At 48.3% G+C, this 21616-nt stretch overlaps 3 protein-coding genes across 6 annotated transcripts in view; 2 read left to right on the forward strand and 1 right to left on the reverse strand.

Annotated features, from left to right (window-relative positions):
* LOC119842762 (zinc finger protein 239-like) overlaps window positions 1–21616 on the reverse strand; it is a 605953-nt gene that overhangs the window by 404746 nt on the left and 179591 nt on the right. The gene's annotated exons all lie outside the window — the stretch shown is intronic.
* LOC119843023 (zinc finger protein 271-like) overlaps window positions 1–21616 on the forward strand; it is a 54050-nt gene that overhangs the window by 10150 nt on the left and 22284 nt on the right. The window contains exon 2 of the mRNA XM_043497473.1: window positions 10384–11403. Within this exon, the coding sequence (XP_043353408.1) occupies window positions 10450–11403 (954 nt within the window). The 5' untranslated portion in view covers window positions 10384–10449. The remainder of the gene's footprint in view (window positions 1–10383; window positions 11404–21616) is intronic.
* Window positions 19086–21616, forward strand: part of LOC119842466 (zinc finger protein 271-like) — a 638009-nt gene continuing 635478 nt past the window's right edge. For all 4 annotated transcript variants that reach the window (XM_043496658.1, XM_043496659.1, XM_043496663.1 and 1 more), the window contains exon 1: window positions 19086–19303. The gene's annotated coding sequence lies outside the window, so the exon portion shown is untranslated. The remainder of the gene's footprint in view (window positions 19304–21616) is intronic.

Consider the following 21616-nt stretch of genomic DNA (forward strand, 5'->3'; position numbering starts at 1 on the left):
GAAGCGATGCAATGGATAAGACAGAGTCTGTCTGGGCAAAAATTACATTGGGGAAGAAAACTAGTAAAGCCTCTCCTACGATAGTGCTTGGGGTGTGCTATAGACCTCCGGGATCTAATTTGGATATGGATAGAGCCCTTTTTAATGTCTTTAATAAAGTAAATACTAATGGAAACTGCGTGATCATGGGAGACTTTAACTTCCCAGATATAGACTGGAGGACCAGTGCTAGTAATAATAATAGGGCTCAGATTTTCCTAGATGCGATAGCTGATGGATTCCTTCATAAAGTAGTTGCTGAACCGACTAGAGGGGATGCCATTTTAGATTTAATTTTGGTGAGTAGTGAGGACCTCATAGAAGAAATGGTTGTAGGGGACAATCTTGGCTCAAGTGATCATGAGCTAATTCAGTTCAAACTAAATGGAAGGATTAACAAAAATAAATCTGCAACTAGGGTTTTTGATTTCAAAAGGGCTGACTTTCAAAAATTAAGGAAATTAGTTAGGGAAGTGGATTGGACTGAAGAACTTATGGATCTAAAGGTAGTTGAGGCCTGGGATTACTTTAAATCAAAACTGCAGAAGCTATCGGAAGCCTGTATCCCAAGAAAGGGGAAAAAATTCATAGGAAGGAGTTGTAGACCAAGCTGGATGAGCAAGCATCTTAGAGAGGTGATTATGAAGAAGCAGAAAGCATACAGGGAGTGGAAGATGGGAGGGATCGGCAAGGAAAGCTACCTAATTGAGGTCAGAAGATGTAGGGATAAAGTCAGAGAGGCTAAAAGTCGAGTAGAGTTGGACCTTGCAAAGGGAATTAAAACCAATAGTAAAAGGTTCTATAGCCATATAAATAAGAAGAAAACTAAGAAGGAAGAAGTGGGGCCGCTTAACACTGAGGATGGAGCGGAGGTTAAAGATAATCTAGGCATGGCCCAATATCTAAACAAATACTTTGCCTCAGTCTTTAATAAGGCTAAAGAGGATCTTGGGGATAATGGTAGCATGACAAATGGGAAGGAGGATATAGAGGTAGATATTACCATATCAGAGGTAGAAGCGAAACTGAAACAGCTTAATGGGACTAAATCGGGGGGCCCAGATAATCTTCATCCAAGAATATTAAAGGAATTGGCACCTGAAATTGCAAGCCCATTAGCAAGAATTTTTAATGAATCTGTAAACTCAGGAATAGTACCGAATGATTGGAGAATTGCTAATATAGTTCCTATTTTTAAGAAAGGAAAAAAAAGTGATCCAGGTAACTACAGGCCAGTTAGTTTGACATCTGTAGTATGCAAGGTCCTGGAAAAAATTTTGAAGGAGAAATTAGTTAAGGACATTGAAGTCAATGGTAAATGGGACAAAATACAACATGGTTTTACAAAAGGTAGATCGTGCCAAACCAACCTAATCTCCTTTTTTGAAAAGGTAACAGATTTTTTAGATAAAGGAAATGCAGTGGATCTAATTTACCTAGATTTCAGTAAGGCATTTGATACCGTGCCACATGGGGAATTATTAGTTAAATTGGAGAAGATGGGGATCAATATGAACATCGGAAGGTGGATAAGGAATTGGTTAAAGGGGAGACTGCAACGGGTCCTACTGAAAGGCGAACTGTCAGGTTGGAGGGAGGTTACCAGTGGAGTTCCTCAGGGATCGGTTTTGGGACCAATCTTATTTAATCTTTTTGTTACTGACCTTGGCACAAAAAGTGGGAGTGTGCTAATAAAGTTTGCAGATGATACAAAGCTGGGAGGTATTGCCAATTCGGAGAAGGATCGGGATATTATACAGGAGGATCTGGATGACCTTGTAAACTGGAGTAATAGTAATAGGATGAAATTTAATAGTGAGAAGTGTAAGGTTATGCATTTAGGGATTAATAACAAGAATTTTAGTTATAAGTTGGGGATGCATCAATTAGAAGTAACGGAAGAGGAGAAGGACCTTGGAGTATTGGTTGATCATAGGATGACTATGAGCTGCCAATGTGATATGGCTGTGAAAAAAGCTAATGCGGTTTTGGGATGCATCAGGAGAGGCATTTCCAGTAGGGATAAGGAGGTTTTAGTACCGTTATACAAGGCACTGGTGAGACCTCACCTAGAATACTGTGTGCAGTTCTGGTCTCCCATGTTTAAAAAAGATGAATTCAAACTGGAGCAGGTACAGAGAAGGGCTACTAGGATGATCCGAGGAATGGAAAACTTGTCTTATGAAAGGAGACTTAAGGAGCTTGGCTTGTTTAGCCTAACTAAAAGAAGGTTGAGGGGAGATATGATTGCTCTCTATAAATATATCAGAGGGATAAATATAGGAGAGGGAGAGGAATTATTTAAGCTCAGCACCAATGTGGACACAAGAACAAATGGGTATAAACTGGCCACCAGGAAGTTTAGACTTGAAATCAGATGAAGGTTTTTAACCATCAGAGGAGTGAAGTTTTGGAATAACCTTCCAAGGGAAGCAGTGGGGGCAAAAGATCTATCTGGTTTTAAGATTCTACTCGATAAGTTTATGGAGGAGATGGTATGATGGGATAATGGGATTTTGGTAAGTAATTGATCTTTAAATATTCAGGGTAAATAGGCCAAATCCCCTGAGATGGGATATTAGATGGATGGGATCTGATTTACTATAGAAAACTCTTTCCTGGGTATCTGGCTGGTGAATCTTGCCCATGTGCTCAGGGTTTGGCTGATTGCCATGTTTGGGGTCGGGAGGGAGTTTTCCTCCAGGGCAGATTGGAGAGGCCCTGGAGGTTTTTTGCCTTCCTCTGTAGCATGGGGCATGGTTGACTGGAGGGAGGCTTCTCTGCTCCTTGAAGTTTTGAACCATGATTTGAGGACTTCAATAGCTCAGACATGGGTGAGGTTTTTCATAGGAGTGGTGGGTGACATTCTGTGGCCTGCGCTGTGCAGGAGGTCGGACTAGATGATCAGAGTGGTCCCTTCTGACCTTAGTATCTATGAATCTATATCTATTCAGGGGACACCATCATAGGGCCTAATCACATCAGCCACACTGTCAGAGACTTGTTCACCTGCGCATCTACCAATGTGATATATGCCATCATGTGCCAGCAATGCCCCTCTGCCATGTACTTTGGTCAAACTGGACAGTCTCTACGTAAAAGAATAAATGGACACAAATCAGACGTCAAGAATTACAACATTCAAAAACCAGTCGGAGAACACTTCAATCTCTCCGGTCACTCGATTACATATCTGAGGGTGGCTATCCTTCAACAAAAAAACTTCAAAAACAGACTCCAACGTGAGACTGCTGAATTGGAATTAATTTGCAAACTGGATACAATTAACTTAGGCTTGAATAGAGACTGGGAATGAATGAGTCATTACACAAAGTAAAACTATTTCCCCATGTTATTTCTCCCCCCCACCCCACCCCCCACTGTTCCTCAGATGTTCTTGTTAACTGCTGGAAATAGCCTACCTTGCTTGTCACCATGAAAGGTTTTCCTCCTTCCCCCCCTTGCTGCTGGTGATGGCTCATCTTAAGTGATCATTCTCCTTACAGTGTGTATGATAAAACCCATTGTTTCATGTTCTCTGTGTGTGTATATAAATCTCCCCACTGTATTTTCCACCAAATGCATCCGATGAAGTGAGCTGTAGCTCACAAAAGCTTATGCTCAAATAAATGTATTAGTCTCTAAGGTGCCACAAGTACTCCTTTTATTTTTTTCTCTGTCTCCCCTATTCCCTCCACATTCCCTAGTGACCCCTCAGCATCTGTCCTGTTTCCCACATTTCCCTGTCTCCTCACATAGTCCTGTCCACTCCCCTAACCATAAAGCAGTGGACATCCTTCCTGAAGACAGCCTGGGCTCAGTCTAACTGAAAACCTGGGGAGGTGGCAGACATTTTACTGGGAGCAGTCTCAGTCCCACACGCTGAGACTGTAGGGAAAGGGCAGCCACTTTGAAGGAGAGCAGTCTTACTTCAGCCCCAGGGGGGAGGCCTAATGGAAGAATGGCCCAGTGATTAGGGCACTAGGCTATGGGAGACCTGGGTTCAATTCCCTGTTCTGCCACTGGTCTCCTGTATTACCAGGACCAGTTACTTAGTCCCTTCTTGGAAGGATGTGGATAATAGCACTGTCCTACCTCCTAGGGGTGCTTTGTGGCTATGTACATTAAGGAGGGTAAGGCCCTAAGGGAAAGGGGACCATATATGTACTGTAGATAGATGGTTCAGGCAAACACACACGTTTGACACCAGTAAGTGTCTGTGATCACACAGAACATTAAAAAGCATTTACTATTGTGGATGGTGGCAAAATTACCAGAGGTGGCACGGTGCTAAATAGATTGAGCTCCTGAAGGCCTTGTCTACACTACATTGACAATAACAGCATAGCTACAGTGCCTTAGCTATGCCAGCATTACCCTGTAGTGCAAATGCAGGCTAGGGAAGGATTTTTTTCTTCACTGTAGGACAACCACCTCCCTGAGTAATCGTAGCTAGATTGTCAGTAGCATCTTCCATCAACCTAGCTGAGTCTACACCTGTAGTTAGGTTGGCAAAGCTAAGCAGCTGCTCACGGGTGTGGATATTTCACACCTCTGAGGGACATAACTATGTTGACCTATATTTTATGTGTAGACCAGGCCTTAGCTTCGTCTCTCACTGCAAGGCAGGTTTTCCCAAGACTGAATTGTTCTTGTAGCTCTTTTCTGACATACCTACTCTATATTCCCCTGCTCAGACATTATCACTTTCCCCTTCTAAAGATCAATTCTCTGCTGCTTCCCTAAAATCATTCAACTCCCTGACAGCAATTAACTCTCCTACCCCCTCGCAATAATTAATCAGTGCCCTCCATGATCAAATTCTCCCTAATCACCCTGTGTGAATCCCCCTACTCAGTACCTCTTTGCAAATCTCAGGACAGCTCCTGCTAAATAGGTTCCTCATCTGCTCTTTTCCCGCTTCCCCCATATTCCTACACTGTGTAGCCCCATAAAGCTATCCTGAGCTGCAAGTCTGCCACCCCCACAGAGTTGGAGACAGACCAGAGAGCAAACAATGCCAGAATTTCTGGCTAAGAGCTGGACTTGTAGCAGGTCTGATCCGAAGATCTCACAAGCAATGTCCATCCCACCCACCAAGGCTATTTGTGGGTCATGGACTGCAGCAGGAGGGGGCTGAGAAGGGCTCTGGGCAGAAGCTCTGCAGTGAGACAGATGCAGAGCAGCTCCAGGGTTAATTCTGCTTCCATCATTCCAACACTTACAATTCAGTGTTAGAAGAAAGTGGCTATTTCTATGATTATTTATTTACACAAAACAACCCCTGCCAACATCCAGTTGTCAATTGCAGTATCCTTATTGGCATTGGCCTGCATCTCCTTGGCACAACAGGTAATAAGAATGCTGGGGCAGACAGGTCTAGGCCCAGTCATTGGACCCAGGCCACAAGTGAATTCTGGGGACAACAAATGAAAAAACAGGGACAGGAGTGAAGATTAAAGGAAATGAGGGATCCAAAGAGGGACACTGAGCAGAGAATCCCTGAAAGCACCCACTACTTCAAAGGTGTCTAAGGAGTCAGTGGACAGCACCCAGAGGAACTCTGCCCAGTGGCATGATCAGATGAGGGAGTGGAAATAGGCCTCCCAGTTGCAGAGAACTCCTTGTCCAGCATCCTTCTCCTGGAGTGATGGATTGCTGTCTTGGCCAGTGCCAGAAGGAGGTTGACAAGATCTCATGACTTTGTAGGCCTGCAGATGGGGTGTGCATGAATTAGGATGCGCAGGGAAGTGCAGTCAGAACCTCAGTAAGAGGTTCTGGAAGAGGAAAAGCACCTTGATGCATCTATCATAGATGTGCACAAGGGTCTCAGTCTCTGCAGAAGGGACAGGAATTACGTGAGTTCATGAACCATGCCAGGTACATGCCTATGCTTATGGCTCCATGGAGGGGCTGCCAACTAATATCCCTGGCAGGCTGTAGAACCATAGGAGTGTAGAGGATGGCATTCCTCCCGCTCCTCAAGTGGCAGCAGGTTCCACCATGTGGTGTTGGGGTGGGACAGGCTGGTGAGGAAGTGGAGGATGTGACGCATGAGCATGTACAGGTATTTTCTGGATGCGGTTCGGACACGGACTGGCTGAATGTCATGCAGCTGACTCAGGTGGCATGTTGGGAGCAGCCAATGAGGCTGTTGGGGCCCAATGATGAGTTCCAAAGGGCCAGGGGTGAGAGATGGACAGGAGGCACTCCCCCACAGGACCTGCTCAAGAAAAGCGAGAGAAGCATGAGGGAAGGCTGCCCTCACTTCCTGGAGCACATGACAGGGACACAGGATGGGCAGCCCCATACACTGGCTGAATGCTGTCGGGTCCATCCTCTCCCTTTGCTGCTGCACTGGGCAACACAGTATGGGGAGGAGGTGAGAAGCCCTGAGTGGTGAAAGAACAGGTTAAGGACTATTTAGAAAAGCTGGACATGCGCAAGTCCATGGGTCCAGATCTAATGCATCCAAAGGTGCTGAGGGAGTTGGCTGATGTGATTGCAGAGCCATTGGCCATTATCTCTGAAAAATTGTGGCAATCGGGGGATCTCCCGGACAATTGGAAAAAGGAAAATATAGTGCCCATATGTAAAAAAGAGAAGAAAGAGAACCCAAGGGACTACAGACCAGTCAGCCTCACTTCAGTCCCCAGCAAAATCATGGAGCAGATCCTCAAGGAATCCATTTTGAAGCACTTGGAGGAGAGGAAGGTGATCAGGAACAGTCAACATGGATTCACCAAGGGCAAATCATGCCTGACCAACCTGATTGCCTTCTATGATGAGATAACTGGCTTTGTGGATATGAGGAAAGTGGTGGATGTGATATATCTTGACTTTAGCAAAGCTTTTGATACGGTCTCCCACAGTATTCTTGCCAGCAAGTTAAAGTAGTACAGATAGGATGAATGGACTGTAAGGTGGATAGAAAGCTGGCTAGATTGTCGGGCTCAATGGGGTAATCATCAATGGCTCGATGTCTAGTTGGCAGCCAATATCAAGCAGAGTGCCCCAGGGGTTGGTCCTGGGGCTGGTTTTGTTCAACATCTTTATTAATGATCTGGATGATGGGATAAATTGCAACCTCAGCAAGTTCGCAGATGACAGTAAGCTGGGGGGAGAGGTAGATACACTGGAGGGTAAGAATAGGGTCCAGAGTGACCTAGACAAATTGGAGGACTGAGCCAAAAGAAATCTGATGAGTTTCAACAAGGACAAGTGCAGAGTCCTGCACTTAGGAAGGAAGAATCCCATGCACCGCTACAGGCTAGGGACCGAATGGCTAAGCAACAGTTCTGCAGAAAAGGACCTGGGGATTACAGTGGATGAGAAGCTGGATATGAGTCAGCAGTGTGGCCTTGTTGCCAAGAAGGCCAACGGAATATTGGGCTGTATTAGTAGGAGCATTGCCAGCAGATCGAGGGAAGTGATTATTCCCCTCTATTCGGCACTGGTGAGGCCACACCTGGAGTATTGCATCCAGTTTTGGTCCTCCCACAGAAAGGATGTGGACAAATTGGAGAGAGTCCAGCGAAGGGTTACAAAAGTGATTGGGGGCTGGGACACATGATTTATGAGGAGAGGTTTAGGGAAACTGGGATTATTTAGTCTGCAGAAGAGTGAGGGGGGATTTGATAGCAGCCTTCAATTATCTGAAGGGGGGTTCCAAAGAGGATGGAGCTAGGCTGTTCTCAGTGGTGGCAGATGACAGAACAAGAAGCAATGGTCTCAAGTTGCAGTGGGGGAGGTCTAAGTTGGATATTAGGAAACACTGTTTCAGTAGGAGGGTGGTGAAGCACTGGAATGGGTTACCTAGGGAGGTGGTGGAATCTCCCATCCTTAGAAGTTTTTAAGGCCTGGCTTGACAAATCCCTGGCTGGGATGATTTAGTTGATACTGGTCCCGCTTTGAGCAGGGGATTAGACTAGATGACCTCCTGAGGTCTTTTCCAACCCTAATATTCTATGATTCTATGATTGTAGTCCATGTCTCTGAGTCTGGTGGCACCAGCCAGAACCATCATCCAGTACACCAGCGTGGATTCCACCACTTCAAGTGAGGTGTGGATTGTGCAGCAGGGGTTCTGTGAAGAGGTTCTCCCACTCAGCAGCACTTTTGACCTGGTCTCTGAAACTAGCTTCCTGGTCCTGAGGCGGTCCTGGTAAAAGACAGGCAGCTTACAGAGCTCTTTTGAGAGACCTCTTGGATGAAGATAAAAGAGTTGTGTCGGACCCTCAGAGGCAGCAGAGTAAGGCATGTGCCAGCACGCTGTAAATGGAGTCTCTACAGATCCTGAAGGCAGATGGCATGGACCTGGCTGTGGATGCAAACCAGGCCCTGTCTGCCCCCACCCAGGGGGAGGATCAGGACACCCACAGAGACCCAGTGCAGCCCTGTCCAGAAAAACTTCAGGATCTTCTGGAGGCTAGCCAGGGTGCCCAGGGAGGTGCTCAGGATGTTGAACCAGTGCCAGAGTATGGACCAGACCAACAGGTTGATCACCAGCATCCTCCTCCAAAGGGAAAGGCACCAGAGCAGCCCTGTCTACCTCCACATCCAGTCAGACATCCTGACCTCTAGATCAATCCAATTCTCCAGTGGAGAGGGATTGGTGGCAGAAAGGTATATGCCCAAATAGGCAGGCCACAAGCGACAGTCCTGCTTTTCTAGGGTTTGTATCCCATTCAATACTCAGACAAAACCAGATGTGTTTTTTTTCCAGTGTGGAACAGGGGACGCCATTATGAAGCGCATGTCACTCCGCCCCTGCTGGTGTGACCTCGCATGCACGGTCACACAGGAGGGGCAAGGGGGCACGTGAGGCGTGATTTCACATGCACCCTGTGTCCAAGATCATGCCAGCAGGGGCAGGCCCACGCCATTCTTGGAAATACCAGAATATCTGCTATTATGGGTATGCATGAGCGACTACCCTAACATGAACCAGTGCACCTCACCCCATCCCCCCTCCATGGCACGGAGAGCACGTGGGAGGGACCCATCCTAGATCATCAGGCCAGAGTCCTTGGCCCAATTGACTTGGGTGGAAGAGACAGGCAAAAAGATGGCTTGGCATGGCACGCATCCACCTGTGATGAACACGTGGTGGGAACAGGAAGGAAGGGAGTCCAGGAACTGGAGTCAGGACTTTTCTGAGGCATCCCTGAAATAAAGGCCCCAGGGGTTCTCAGAATCCCTGGCTGGCAGCAGGGGCAGGTTTCTCTGTGGCTCTGTCTCTGCTCCTTTACCTCTGGCGGTTTCTCTCTGCTCAGGAGAGAGAGAAAGATTCTGGCTGAATCCCCATCGTGACACATTTCTGTGCTGGGTGTGGGGGCAGGGAACGTGTTTTCAGTAAATGTTGTCGCTAGAGGGCCCTGGTTGTTGCTAAGGGAGGGAGGCTGCTGCTCTCTGCCCGTCTGTTCAGCACATCGGGGGTTGAGCTTCCTGGGTCAGATTCTGCCACCGCCTCCATTGTGAGCCGAGAGCTGGGGCTGAGCCGCTGCTGCTGCCCAGCGGGGTCCGTGCGGGGAGAGCCCTTCCCAAGCGCCCCTCGGAGCCCGGCCGGGGGGACTTGCTCCGGGGGCTGGGAGCAGCTCCGGGCTCTGCCGACACCGGCCCCTGAGCCGGAGGCTGCAGGTGAGGGGGGGGGACCCGGGGAAAGGGCTGGGGCCGGGCAGGAAAGTGACTCTGCCCCAATGGCCCCAGCTCTGCCCCCGGGGGGGGGGGGGGTCTGCGAGTCCCGGAGCTGCTGCCCTCCCTGCTCCCCCCCCCCAGGCTCTGCCCCCCTGAGCGCCTGCAGGAGCCGAGCCAGCGCCGGGAGAGCGACCGCCCCGGGCCGGGCCAGGGACCGAGTCTCCCAGCCCGAGGGGAGGGGAGGGGGCAGGAGGGAGACAGGGGCAGAGACTGGCAGGGGCAGCCGGAGCAATCAGTGGGGAGGGAGGTTCCCGGCTCCCAGCCCTGCCCAGCCCCGGTCCCTGCAGCGCCCCGGGCGGATTGACTTTCCCGGGACAAGGGGAGGAGCAGGGAGAGGAAAAGCCAGTTCCTGCCTCTGCCTGGTCCCCGCGCTGCTGGGGGAATGTGCTGCTCTGGGGACAGTATCATTGGGATCTCCCAAAGCGGCTCCTTGGATTACGCTCCTTTCTAGTGTTTGGTTCAGAGAATCTATTACTGGGGTGTTAAAAATGTTTCAGTTGGTTTAGTCTTGGTGCTAGGTGATGGCTTTGCACCATAATAAAGTGACTAAGAATTTAATATTCTCTGAGTGGGTATTTCTGATGGATGCACCATAAATACTAATACATTCTTAAGGAAATTAATTGAAGAATTGTTTTGATTTTGCAGCTTGCAATGGGGTACAACTGAATGTAAGGAGCTGAATCGTTATCCAGGGAAGCCAATACACCGAAGATGTCACCCAGGAAATCCAAGAGGAATGTGAGCCAGAGCCCTGAGCAGGACAAACCCTGTGAGAGCCAATGCAGGCCAGAGGAGCCAGAGCCCATGAAGAAGAGACCAGTGAAACTCATCCAAGGAATTAAGAAGCGAAAGGACTTTGTGGTGCACCAGGGAACCCAGACAGAGGAGAGCCCCAACATCTGCATCGAGTGTGGGAAAAGTTTTACCCAGAACTCCAGCCTCATCAACCACCGTAGAACCCACACGGATGAGAAGCCCTACAAATGCCCCGACTGTGGTAAATGCTTCGGCGTCAGCTCCAGCCTCAGCCGGCACCAGCGCATCCACACAGGCGAGAAGCCCTATGCCTGCCCTGACTGCGGGAAGAGCTTCAGCGACAAGTCCAACCTAACCCAGCACCAGCGTGTCCACACGGGTGAGAAGCCCTACAAGTGTATTGACTGCGGGAAGAGCTTCAGCCGCAGCTCCCACAAGAAGAAGCACCTGCGGCACCTGATGGGCAAGAGGCCAGGCAAGTGCTCATCACCGCAGCAGCGTGAGGGTGCCGTGGGGAAGGCCAAGGCCAGGAGGAAGGTGGAGGTGTTGAACACGTGCACCGAGTGCTGGCAGAGCTTCAGCCAGAATGCCGATCTCATCAAGCACATGAGGATCCACACGGGCGAGAAGCCCTTCAAATGTACTGACTGCGGGAAGAGCTTCAGTGTCAGCTCCAACCTCTTCCGGCACCAGCGCATCCACACCGGGGAGAAACCCTACACATGCTCTGACTGTGGGAAAAGCTTCACTGATAAGTCCACCCTGACCCAGCACCAGCGCATCCACACGGGCGAGAAGCCCTACATCTGCACCTTCTGTGGGAAGGGCTTCAGCCACAGCTCCCACCACAAGAGACACGAGAAAATCCACAAGGGCGAGAACCCGCTACTGACCTTCCCCACCCAGACATTCTGAACAGCTTGAGGTCTGAAGATCATGCAGGGATCAGTGTGGGCTCCGCTGCGGGGAGCTGTCTGCATGGTGGGGATTTGTCTTCTGGAGATTAGGAACAGTCACAGAGATTGCATAGATGTTCAGAACAGAAGGGACCATTAGATCATCTAGTCTGACTTCCTGCACATCACATGCCTGAGAATCTCACCCAGTGACTCCTGCATCCAGCCCAGTAACTTGTGGTTGACTGAGAAAGTGTGTTTTAGAAAGAGGAATCCAAAATCAGTTTAAATGCTCCAAGTTATGGAGAATCCACCACAGCCTTTGGGATCTGTTCCCAGGACTCACTACAATCCCGTAAAATCTTACCTCTTATTTTCAGTTTGAACACTGCTGACTTCAGCCCCCAGCCACTGGAACTTTGCTAGAGTAATGAGCCCTCTGGTATCAGCAATATGATCCTCATGTAGGTACCTACAGGCTGTGATTAGATCCCCTCTTAACCTACCCTTCAATAGCTAGAGCTTCATAAATTTCCTTTCACTGTAAGGCATGTTACAAATCATTCTGTGTAGCCCTTCTCTGAATCCTCTGCAGTTTTGCAACAGCCTTTTTTAAAGTGTGGACACTGGAACTGACACAGCACTCCAGTATGGTCTCTCATCCATAGGATCAGAGCAATTGTCCTTCTACTGCCATCACCTGTCTCCAAAAATGGCTATTACCACCTCCCTCAAAGGAAGGTGTGAAACTCCCCTAATGAAAAGTTTTCCAGTAGCCTACTCATGGGGGAAAGCTGTCGCATCTATCCAGGAAATGGATGGATGGCTTCTGCTCTTTACATAAGCACCCCTTATAAATGTTCCTCCTAGCCATTGTAACTAGGGACGGTATTTCTGTTCTTCACATCAATGTCTAATGTCAATGCTACTGTTTGCCTCCATACACCTTGTGGCAGAGATTTCCACAGGTTATTTATGCATTGTGTAGAATAGCATGTCTATCAGTTTTACATTTTCTGTCTCTCAGTTTCATTGACGGTGCCCTTTTTCTTGTAGGGAGAGAGAGGGCAAATAGGAGCACCTTCTCTATCCCATTCATTGTTTTATACACCTCTACTATGTCTTCTCATTAATCTCTTCTCTGACACGGTTCCAATCTTTTCATTCTCTCGTCATACAAAAGTCTCTTCTGGGCCTGTAATTATTCTTGTCACCCATCTCTGAATACCTTCCGTTTCTCCTATGTCCTCTCTGAGATGGGGTGACCAGAACTACACACGCCATTGATTTATATAGTGGCATTAGAATATTCTCAGTATTATTTTCTATCCAACTGTTTATATGTCTTGTGTGTGTGTGTTTCTTTGTTAGCTACTGCTGCACATTGTGCAGAGTTTTTCATTCAGTTGTCCACCAAGCCTTGTAGGCCTTTTTCCTGAGATGTTACTAGCATTGTGTATGAGTAGTTCATCTTGTTCCTTTTCATAGGCCATGTAGTGCCATTAATTTTTAAGCAGCTCTCCCTAATCAAGTGAATGGAGAGTTATAAAAAATATCTCATATCTATCTATAGTAGGGTTTTGATAGCACCCATCACCATAGTATCTAAGCACTTCCTAGATAAATTGAATCTTCATTAAAAAATAAGAAGGCATGCTGTTATCTGGTGCATTACCTCACACTTGTCTGCACTGCATTCACTCTGCCATCGCATTGCCTCAGCTTTGCTAGATCCCTCTGCACTCAGCCTCCTTTATACGTGACTAAACTAAAATAATTTTGTGTCATCTGCAAATGTTGTCACTTTGCTGCTCACCCTGTTCCTTAGATCAGTAACAGATATATTAAAACACAGGGCGTCCTACCTATCATCTTCATCACCTCTAATGCGCATCTCCTCTTTGCTGTGTCAGCATCTCTCTGTGCCTTGTTCTGACACATCACTCCTCTTCAGAGTCCCCTTTGTCCCTATCCTTTGTCCTGAGTTGGGGGGTGAGCTCTAGGCAGTTGACAGCATTCTCAGCTTTTTATTTGCATTACAATCCAGCCTAGAGTCCCTAACTTCGATCAGGGCCCCATTGTGCAGGAACTGCACATACACATGTTGAGAGACAGTGCCTGCCCCAAAGAGCTCACAGGCTAAATGGACAAGACAGACAAATAGGGGAGGGGAACAGAGGGCAGGTCTACATTTAAAATGTTGCAGCGGCACGGTTGCACTGCAGCAGTTTCAGTGAAGACACTATTATGCCGACAGGAGAGCTTCTTCTCTTCTTGGCATATTTAATCCACCTCCACGAGATTTTTCACACCCCTGAGTGACATAGTTATACCGATTGTAAGTTTATAGTGTAGACCTGGCCAGAGACCCAGAGAGGGGTAAGGGACTTGCCTGAGGTCACCCACCTAGCCAGTGGCAGGACTGGGAATAGAATGCTTTTGCTCTCTTGGGTTGTCCAGAGTGAAATTACCCAGAGTCTCGTTGTTACTTAGTCTTACTCCTATCGTCTCCTTAAAAACAAACCAGATATATTCAAAATAGAGAAACTATTCTAGTAAACTCAAAGAAACGAATTGCATGACATATCTAGATGTAAATTGCTTGTAAACTACACTAGATGACGTACTCTCAGCTTAGTTACAGAAGACTGAAAGGAAAATATGTTAAATTTCTAGACATCAGGAAATTTCTCTACACAGGAAAGTTTTACCAGTTATAAACGTTTTACTATTATATCAGTTAAATCCCCATGTGGACAGTTTTACTGCAGTGTAGGAGTGACTTTTTTCAGCTTATTTTAAACCCTGTCCCAAGCGACATAAGCTAAACCAGAAAAAAGCTGTTTTAACTGGAGTAGCTGTCCACATGGTGAGATATATACGCTGGTTTAAATTCACACTAGCCTATACCAAAAAAATCTTTCCTGTGTAGATGAGGCCTGATATTCTGTTTGTCAGAGCCCAGCTATCCGCCGTCCATCTCCTTTAACCCCCAGGGTCTTTTCCTGCTGTGATCTGTGTTTCAAGAGCCTTGTCAGTGTTTCAGTTCTTTTGATATTCCTGGGTTAGTGATCTTCAGCCATTGATACCCCTCACAAAGGCGATTTCTTGCAAATTTCTTGCGGTTTGTTTGCATGACAGACAGCTCTTGTCCCCAGCCTCATAGTTCTTTGTGGGAAAATCCACAAGAGGTGTTTGTTACCCATTCATCAGGGATGCTAATTAACCTCCTTCCAAATGGTTAACTTGGGTCAGATCCATTAAACATCTCTCTTTCTGCATTTATGAATGTAGCTGATAGACCTTCATAATATAACTCTATTCCATATTATATGTTGTTGGTATTAGATCAGTGCCTAGAGACCCCAACCAAGATTAGGCCCCTTTGTTCTGGGCGCTGACACATAGTGAGAGACAGTCCCTGCCCCAAAGAACATGAGGATATAGGAATTGCCAGACTGGATTAGATCATGGTCCATCTTGTCTAGCCTCCAACCGTGGCGAGCCCAGATGCTTCAGAGGAAAGTGAAGAAGCTCTGCAGTGAGCAGTTATAGGCTTATCTGTCTCCAGGAAAACTTTTCTCTTAACCCTGAATCGTTAAGTTCCAAAGCCTGAGGCTTCATGCCCCTCCAAAACCTGTTTGGAGATGTTTAATATTTACTCTGAATATTCTTGTCTGTATATAGAGCTTATTATCCAAAAAGACATGGGAGGGGAAATGACTTGTCCAAGCTCACAGAGCAGGTCAGGAGCAGACCCTTCATTTGGTGGCTCCTAGGCCAGTGCTCCATTCGTCAGACCACGCTGCTTCCCACGCATCACTCAGCAGCTCCTTCCCACTGTCAGCCCACTGCCAATCTTCTTCTGGGCTGGAAAACTGACCACTGAGCTCTTTCTGCCCTTTCCCTTCCCAGTATACAATCCATGACAGCACTTCACCACTCACCCCATGACGTCTTGGTTCCCTTCATGGCTTCTTGGAGGAGCTTTGCCAACGGCTTTCTGGAAGTCAGAATAAAGGATGTCACCTGGATCTTCTTCATCCACTGTTCTGCTGAGGTGCTCTAGAGAATCCCAGTAGGTTTCCTTGGTCAGATCCCTTCATATCATCCTCATCTAGGTTCAGATTATTTTAGTGCCCGTTTCAATCCATGTAGCTGGTATGGAAGCTGGTCTGTAATCTCTGCCTCTTCCCTAGCATCTCTTTTAATACAACAGTCTTCAGCTCCTCCTTTATAGTAGGTAACTTGAATGGTTTTAAATTATATTTAAATATTTTGGCTCAGCTGCATCCTTCAGGAGTTTGGGAGGCAGCGCTAGTGTAGTGTAAACGATGTTTGTTCCAGAACCTCCTCTTTTGACACCTCAGTCTCTGACAGTGCCTTATCTTTGCTACCTGCACAGAGAGCCTGGGGTAGGTTTCTCCACAACACTCTCTGGATGGAGCCTGAGGCAAAGAAACCCCATAGCTTCCTGGCAATGTCCGTGCCCTCCAAGATAGCTTCTGTTTCACCCAGGTGATGGAACAGCCATTCCCCAAGTGTGGCTCAAGGGACTCTGGCCTTTGGTCCAGACAGCTGGCTGCTCCCATGCCTGTCTCTCCCTCTGGCCTGCCAGCTGCTACTCCAGGTGTTTTTGGTACTTCATAGTGAGCCTGACAGCCTTGAAAAGTAGCTCGGAATAAGGAGGAGGAGCCAGGCTAGCTGCCCCTGTACATGAAGGGAGGGAAAATGGGAGTGGTGTCAGGCAATGGGAGAGGAGGTGGGACCTGGGCAATGGGGACCAGGATAGGAAACAGGACACAAGACAATCTGTTAAGGGGGGTGGAAAGATTTGAGGGGGCCGAGGTCTAATGGGCCCACTGACTTGTGGAACCTTCCTACTTCTGGGGTTAGTGAAGAATTTCCAGTTATGTGTCTTTATGTCTTTGACTTCCCAGATTGCCTCTTCTCCCTCCTAATTCCCCCCTCACTGTTTATGTTCCTTTCTATTGGCTGCCCATGGGCTGATTTTACACTGTGTGAATGATTCCTGCTGAGTGCAAATAAACTCTTCTACCTTGGCATTTAATCACACTGGGCTGTTCTCTTTTAAGCTTCCTTATTTCTTCAGGAGATGGCACGGGAGACTGGGGAATGGGACACAAGGACTTCCCCCTCTAAGGGACACTGGCTCCAATCCAGTCCTGGGGTGGGGAAACAGGTTGGCCCTGGGCAGGGGGATGGGACACGGGGACTTCCTGCTCTAAGGGGCACTGGTTCCAATCGAGTCCCAGGGTGGAGGAACTGTCTGGCACTGGGCGGGGGAGTGGGAGATGGGGCCTTTCCCCTCTAGGGGCATTGGCTTCAATCTGGCTCCAGGGTGTGGGCGATTGTCTGAAGAATTGTGAAGATATGGTGACTCACAATATCACGTCTTTGTCTTTTTAAGACTTCTCATTGTCTGAGGATAACTAAGAACAAACTCACAGGGTACTGCCTGCTTTCAGACCGCTCACCGCCTCCCCATTGTTCTCAGTGGAACAGAAGCCACTGGCTGCCCTCAGTCAAGATGGTTGCCACTTCCCCAGCCCTTGCAGGGGTTATGGATATTTAGCTAGCAAAGAGGGCCAGTGGCTTCCATTGTTCCCAATGGGGTGGAAGCCGGCCACCTGCAGGAAAAGTGGCTGGCCACCATGTCATTATGAGACAGAGAGGGACTGAGGGAGCAGGGATGGAGATGGTGGGGGCAGGGGAACACTTGTGGGGCAAATGACTGTAGGGGACAGCAGGAGCTAGAGAGGGATGCTGTGGGGCTGCAGCTCCCAGAATTTGTGGGAGACCCTCTGAGTGTCTCAGGTCTCTTGGCATGGACCTGAAGCCCCAGTTCTTACCAGGAGGAATGTCGCCTGGCCGCTCCATCATGATCATGGTTGGGAGCCAGGAGACCGTGAGCTCAAGTCTCAGCTCTTCCACTCACTGGTATCAATAAAGCTGTGTGCTTCCCAGGTCTTACTGGAGAGCAAGGTTTCCTACCTCTGCCCCAAAAAGCAAACAAGCATCATTTCGCCTCTGACTTTAGAGATGAAATAGTTCCGGCAGCATAGAGAAGAACCAAGTTCCTAATACCAGTGAATAGAAATGTAGCCACGCTCCCCTTCAGAATGAATGTGCTGATTCTTTGTGCTTGGATATGCCATTTGTAGCCACTGCTGGAACAGCTTGACTACACTCCCCTCCCAAAGCCAGGAAAAGAGCCCAGGAGTTCTGTTTTTCAGTCTCCTTCCCTGCTTTAACCATTAGACAACACTCCCTTTCCAGAGCTGTGAACAGAAACCACAAGTCCTGACAGGAGCTGCCTGGGACCCTGAATGGCATCAAGGGACACCTTTCTCTGCGACTCTTGTCTCTGATCTCTTTGCTCCTGAGGTTTCTGGGGACCTAACTAAGCCAGGGGAATGGGCAACATGATGGCCAATTAAGTTCTTTCTGACAATTGTGAAGTAATGCACACTGGAGGGACACATTTTAAACTCTTCTAAATCAGAATTCTGAATGAACTGCATCAACCCAAGAAAGGGACCATTGTGGGCAGCTCTATGAAAAGCTTGGTTTAATGCACAGCTGAGGCCAAAGAAGCTAACAAGATGTCAGCATGCATAAGGAATGGGATGGTGAACGATACAGAGAATATTTTAATGCCTTTATATAAATCAATGGTGTGACCTCATCTGAAGACCACGAGCAGTAGTAGGCACCCCAGTTTTCACAGGTTACTGCAAAATCAGTGGTGGTGGTTGGGAGATCAGAAAAGGACAGAAGAATGATCAACGACCCAGAAGAATCTTCATATGAAGATGGACTGAAAAGACTCGGATTGGTACCTTAGAAAGGAGATGAGTAAAAGGGGAGTAAAAAAATAATAAATGGTCTAGAGATGGGAGATCAGGAGTTTCTGTTCTCCCTGTCTTATAACACAAGAACAAGGGACACACTACAAAGTTAAAAGGTTAAAAATAAAAAGTTAAAATTCAAAACCAATTAACAGGAAATACTTTTCACACTATATATAATTAACCTAGGGAATTCATTGCCACAGGAAGTGGTTGAGAACCATCGACTTAGCAAGATTAAAAAGGGATTGGGCATTTCTATGGACAGCAAGACTATCCAGAGGTCCCCTAATCAGCGATAACAAACATTTCTGAAGGGATATTAAACCCTCTAATGTAGAGCGCGAGCCAATCTCTAGCTATTAGAGCCCAGGATGAGACCAATACTGAAGGGGGGAGGGCAGGTTTTCACACACCTGCTACTGCAGGGCTTTTGCACCTTCCTGGAGCATCTGGTTCTGCCAATGCCGGAGCCAGGCCACTGGTCTCCACGTGGCTCTGGGGTCTGATCCAGCAGGACTGTTCCTGTGGGCTCTCTGGTCAGGAAGGAGGGCGCAGGACTCTGGGCGATCCCCCTGCGCTGCGTTTCTGTCCCTGGGGGTGCGCAGGGAGCCGGTGTTCCTAGAAAAAAGAAAAGGAGGACTTGTGGCACCTTAGAGACTAACAAATTTATTAGAGCATAAGCTTTCGTGAGCTACAGCTCACTTCATCGGATGCATTTGGTGGAAAAAACAGATGGGAGCTCCTAGAGTTTGTCGCTAGAGGTCTCTGGTTATTGCTAGGGGAGGGAAGCGGCTCTCTCTGTATTTCTCCGCTCAGGATATCAGGGTTGAGCTTCCTGGGTCAGAGGCTGCTGCTGCTGCCTCCATTGTGAGCCCAGATTCCTTTCCCCGCTGAGCTGCTGCTGCTGCTCCCCAGCGGGGTCCGTGCGGGGAGAGCCCTTCCCTAGCGCCCCCCTGGGCCCGGCCGGGGGGACTTGCTCCGGGGGCTGGAAGCAGCCCCGGGCTCTGCCGACACCAGCCCCTGAGCCGGAGCCTGCAGGTGAGGCGGGGGGAGACCCGGGGGAAAAGGCTGGGGCCGGGCAGGAAAGTGACTCTGCACCAACGGCCCCTCCTCCGCTCCCGGGGGTCTGAGCTGCTGCCCTCCCTGATCCCCCAGGCTCCCCCCCGGTGCCTGGCGCAGGATTGAAGTGGTGCCAGGTGTCTTGCTACCCCTTGCCCTGGGGTGAATTTCATCCGGAGGCATTGGAGCTGCTGAGCTAATTACCAGCCACATCACTGCCAGTCTAGCACCGAATTGCGGCTCAGCTGTACTGGTGCCTCTCTCGTGCCCTCTGTCCGCCCTCCCTGGCGCTCAGGGAGTGCTCAGTGCTTCTGAAAGGTGAGTTCTCAGTCTGGCTATTAACCCGAGCGCGTTTGGGAAAGGTTTGTTTGACCGTGTAATTTGCAGTTTTGTTCTGCTGTATAGTTGGCAGGAGGGATGGGTTAAGACTCTGCATATATCTCAGATGGGCTGGGTCCAGCTCTGTCCGAGGTTTGCTGTACTACCATGGCACTTCACTTACACCAAGAGTTTTGGAGATGACTAGTCATTTCTGAGTGCCCAGCTTGCGACCCCACAAAAGGGCCTGATTTTCAGCAGGTGGGTGCTCAGCACTGTATGAAAATCAGGCCCCTTAAAGGGGTCTCAAGTTGGCCACCCAAAGTCATTCATCATCATAGAAATTACTGGTCTTACATTTCTCTGTGCCTCAGTTTCCTCATCTGTAAAACAGAAACGATAACATTTCCCTACCTCAGCGGGAGTGGCAGGCTACATTGGGGTGCTCACATACTTTGCTGATAGGTGCTGTAGAGGTACTTAGGTAGAGAGGGCCAACACAAAGATAACTGTGCATTGTGCAGTTCATAACTGGTTACTTACAGGGGTCAGGTAGTATCGTCTCTTCTCTCTGATTGGACAATTCATGAATCTAACCTATACCACGTCAATTTCATCTCATAGCATTGGCCATAATATTCTGCTGGAATCTGCTGGGTGCTGTACACACACAGAAATACATGGTCCCTGCTTTGAAAAGCCTTATCATCCAATCAAAAAATAGAAGCAACACCATGTGACTTGTGTGCTCTAAGAGGTAAGCATTTTTTAATTATTATTTTTATCAAAGTAACCAAAATCAGTATGAGTTGCACTGATATTACTCACCATTCAGAACAATCCGTGGGTCCAGAGCTACTCACTGAAGAACACGCATAATTAGCTAGAGTATATAAGGGATATCTGTGCTCTTGCTTTAAGGCATAAATCAACCTCTGACTGCCTGGGCTTAGTGAGACTGTATTCGTATGTGCCCGTTATTCTGTAATTGCCCAAGACTGGATGCCTCACACCTTCCTCTGAACTATCTGGTACTTGATACTGACATGATCCTGGTCTGAGGTGAGGTAGCTGGAAGATGGGGATACTGCTCCAGACGGACCACTAGTCTGAACTGGTGCAGCACAAAGGGTGGGATACCATTCTAGATAGGCCCATTGGTCCGATCTGCGGTGCGCTCCTAATTCTGAAGAACAAGCAGGTTTGAGAATGTTTGTGCCCGTCCAAGGACAATTTGTGAACATAAAAACTGGGAAAATGCACTGTTCTGTTCAGGTTCGTGGATTGCACCCATCAGTGTGGTATCCGAGCCCTGTGAAATGAGAAACTGTAAATGACTTGCTCAGCTCAAACAGATAGGTTTAATTGGTCCTGCCTCTGCCTAGTCCCCGCGCTGTTGTGGGAGTGTGCTGTCTTGGGGACAGTGTCAGAGGAATCCCCCAAAGCGGCTCTTTTGATTCAGACTCCCTTATTCAGGGGAGAAGGGGTGTTAAAAATTTCTTGGTGATTTTCTATCTTGTGCTGGATGCTGGGAAAATCCTAGGAAATGCTAAAACAAATTATTATAATTTGTTTTTACATTTCCCATTCCTCTCTCTCAGATTCCTGTCCTCCTGTTCTGGGTCGAGGGGCCAGACTAGTGGAGGGCTGTGGACTGGGAATAGACTGTGTTCAGCTTATTGATGTTAAGGCAGAAGGGACCACTGTGTTCATCTAGTCCAGTGGTCACTAACTGGTCAATCGCGATTGACTGGTCGATCCTAGAGGATCTCCCAGTTGATTGTGATCTCCAGTGGTGCAGTGGGGCTGCCGCTAAGGCAGGCTCCCTGCCTGCCCCGGCTGCCTGCTGTGGGCCCGGGGGCAGGGATCTCCCTCCACACACTGATCCTGCCTGCAAGCACCACCCCCGCAGCTCCCATTGGCTGGGAACAGGGAGCTGTGGCCAATGGGAGCTGTGTGCCCCCCCTACCCCCC

Source organism: Dermochelys coriacea, chromosome 14, assembly GCF_009764565.3.
Source record: "Dermochelys coriacea isolate rDerCor1 chromosome 14, rDerCor1.pri.v4, whole genome shotgun sequence".
Taxonomy (NCBI): domain Eukaryota; kingdom Metazoa; phylum Chordata; order Testudines; family Dermochelyidae; genus Dermochelys; species Dermochelys coriacea.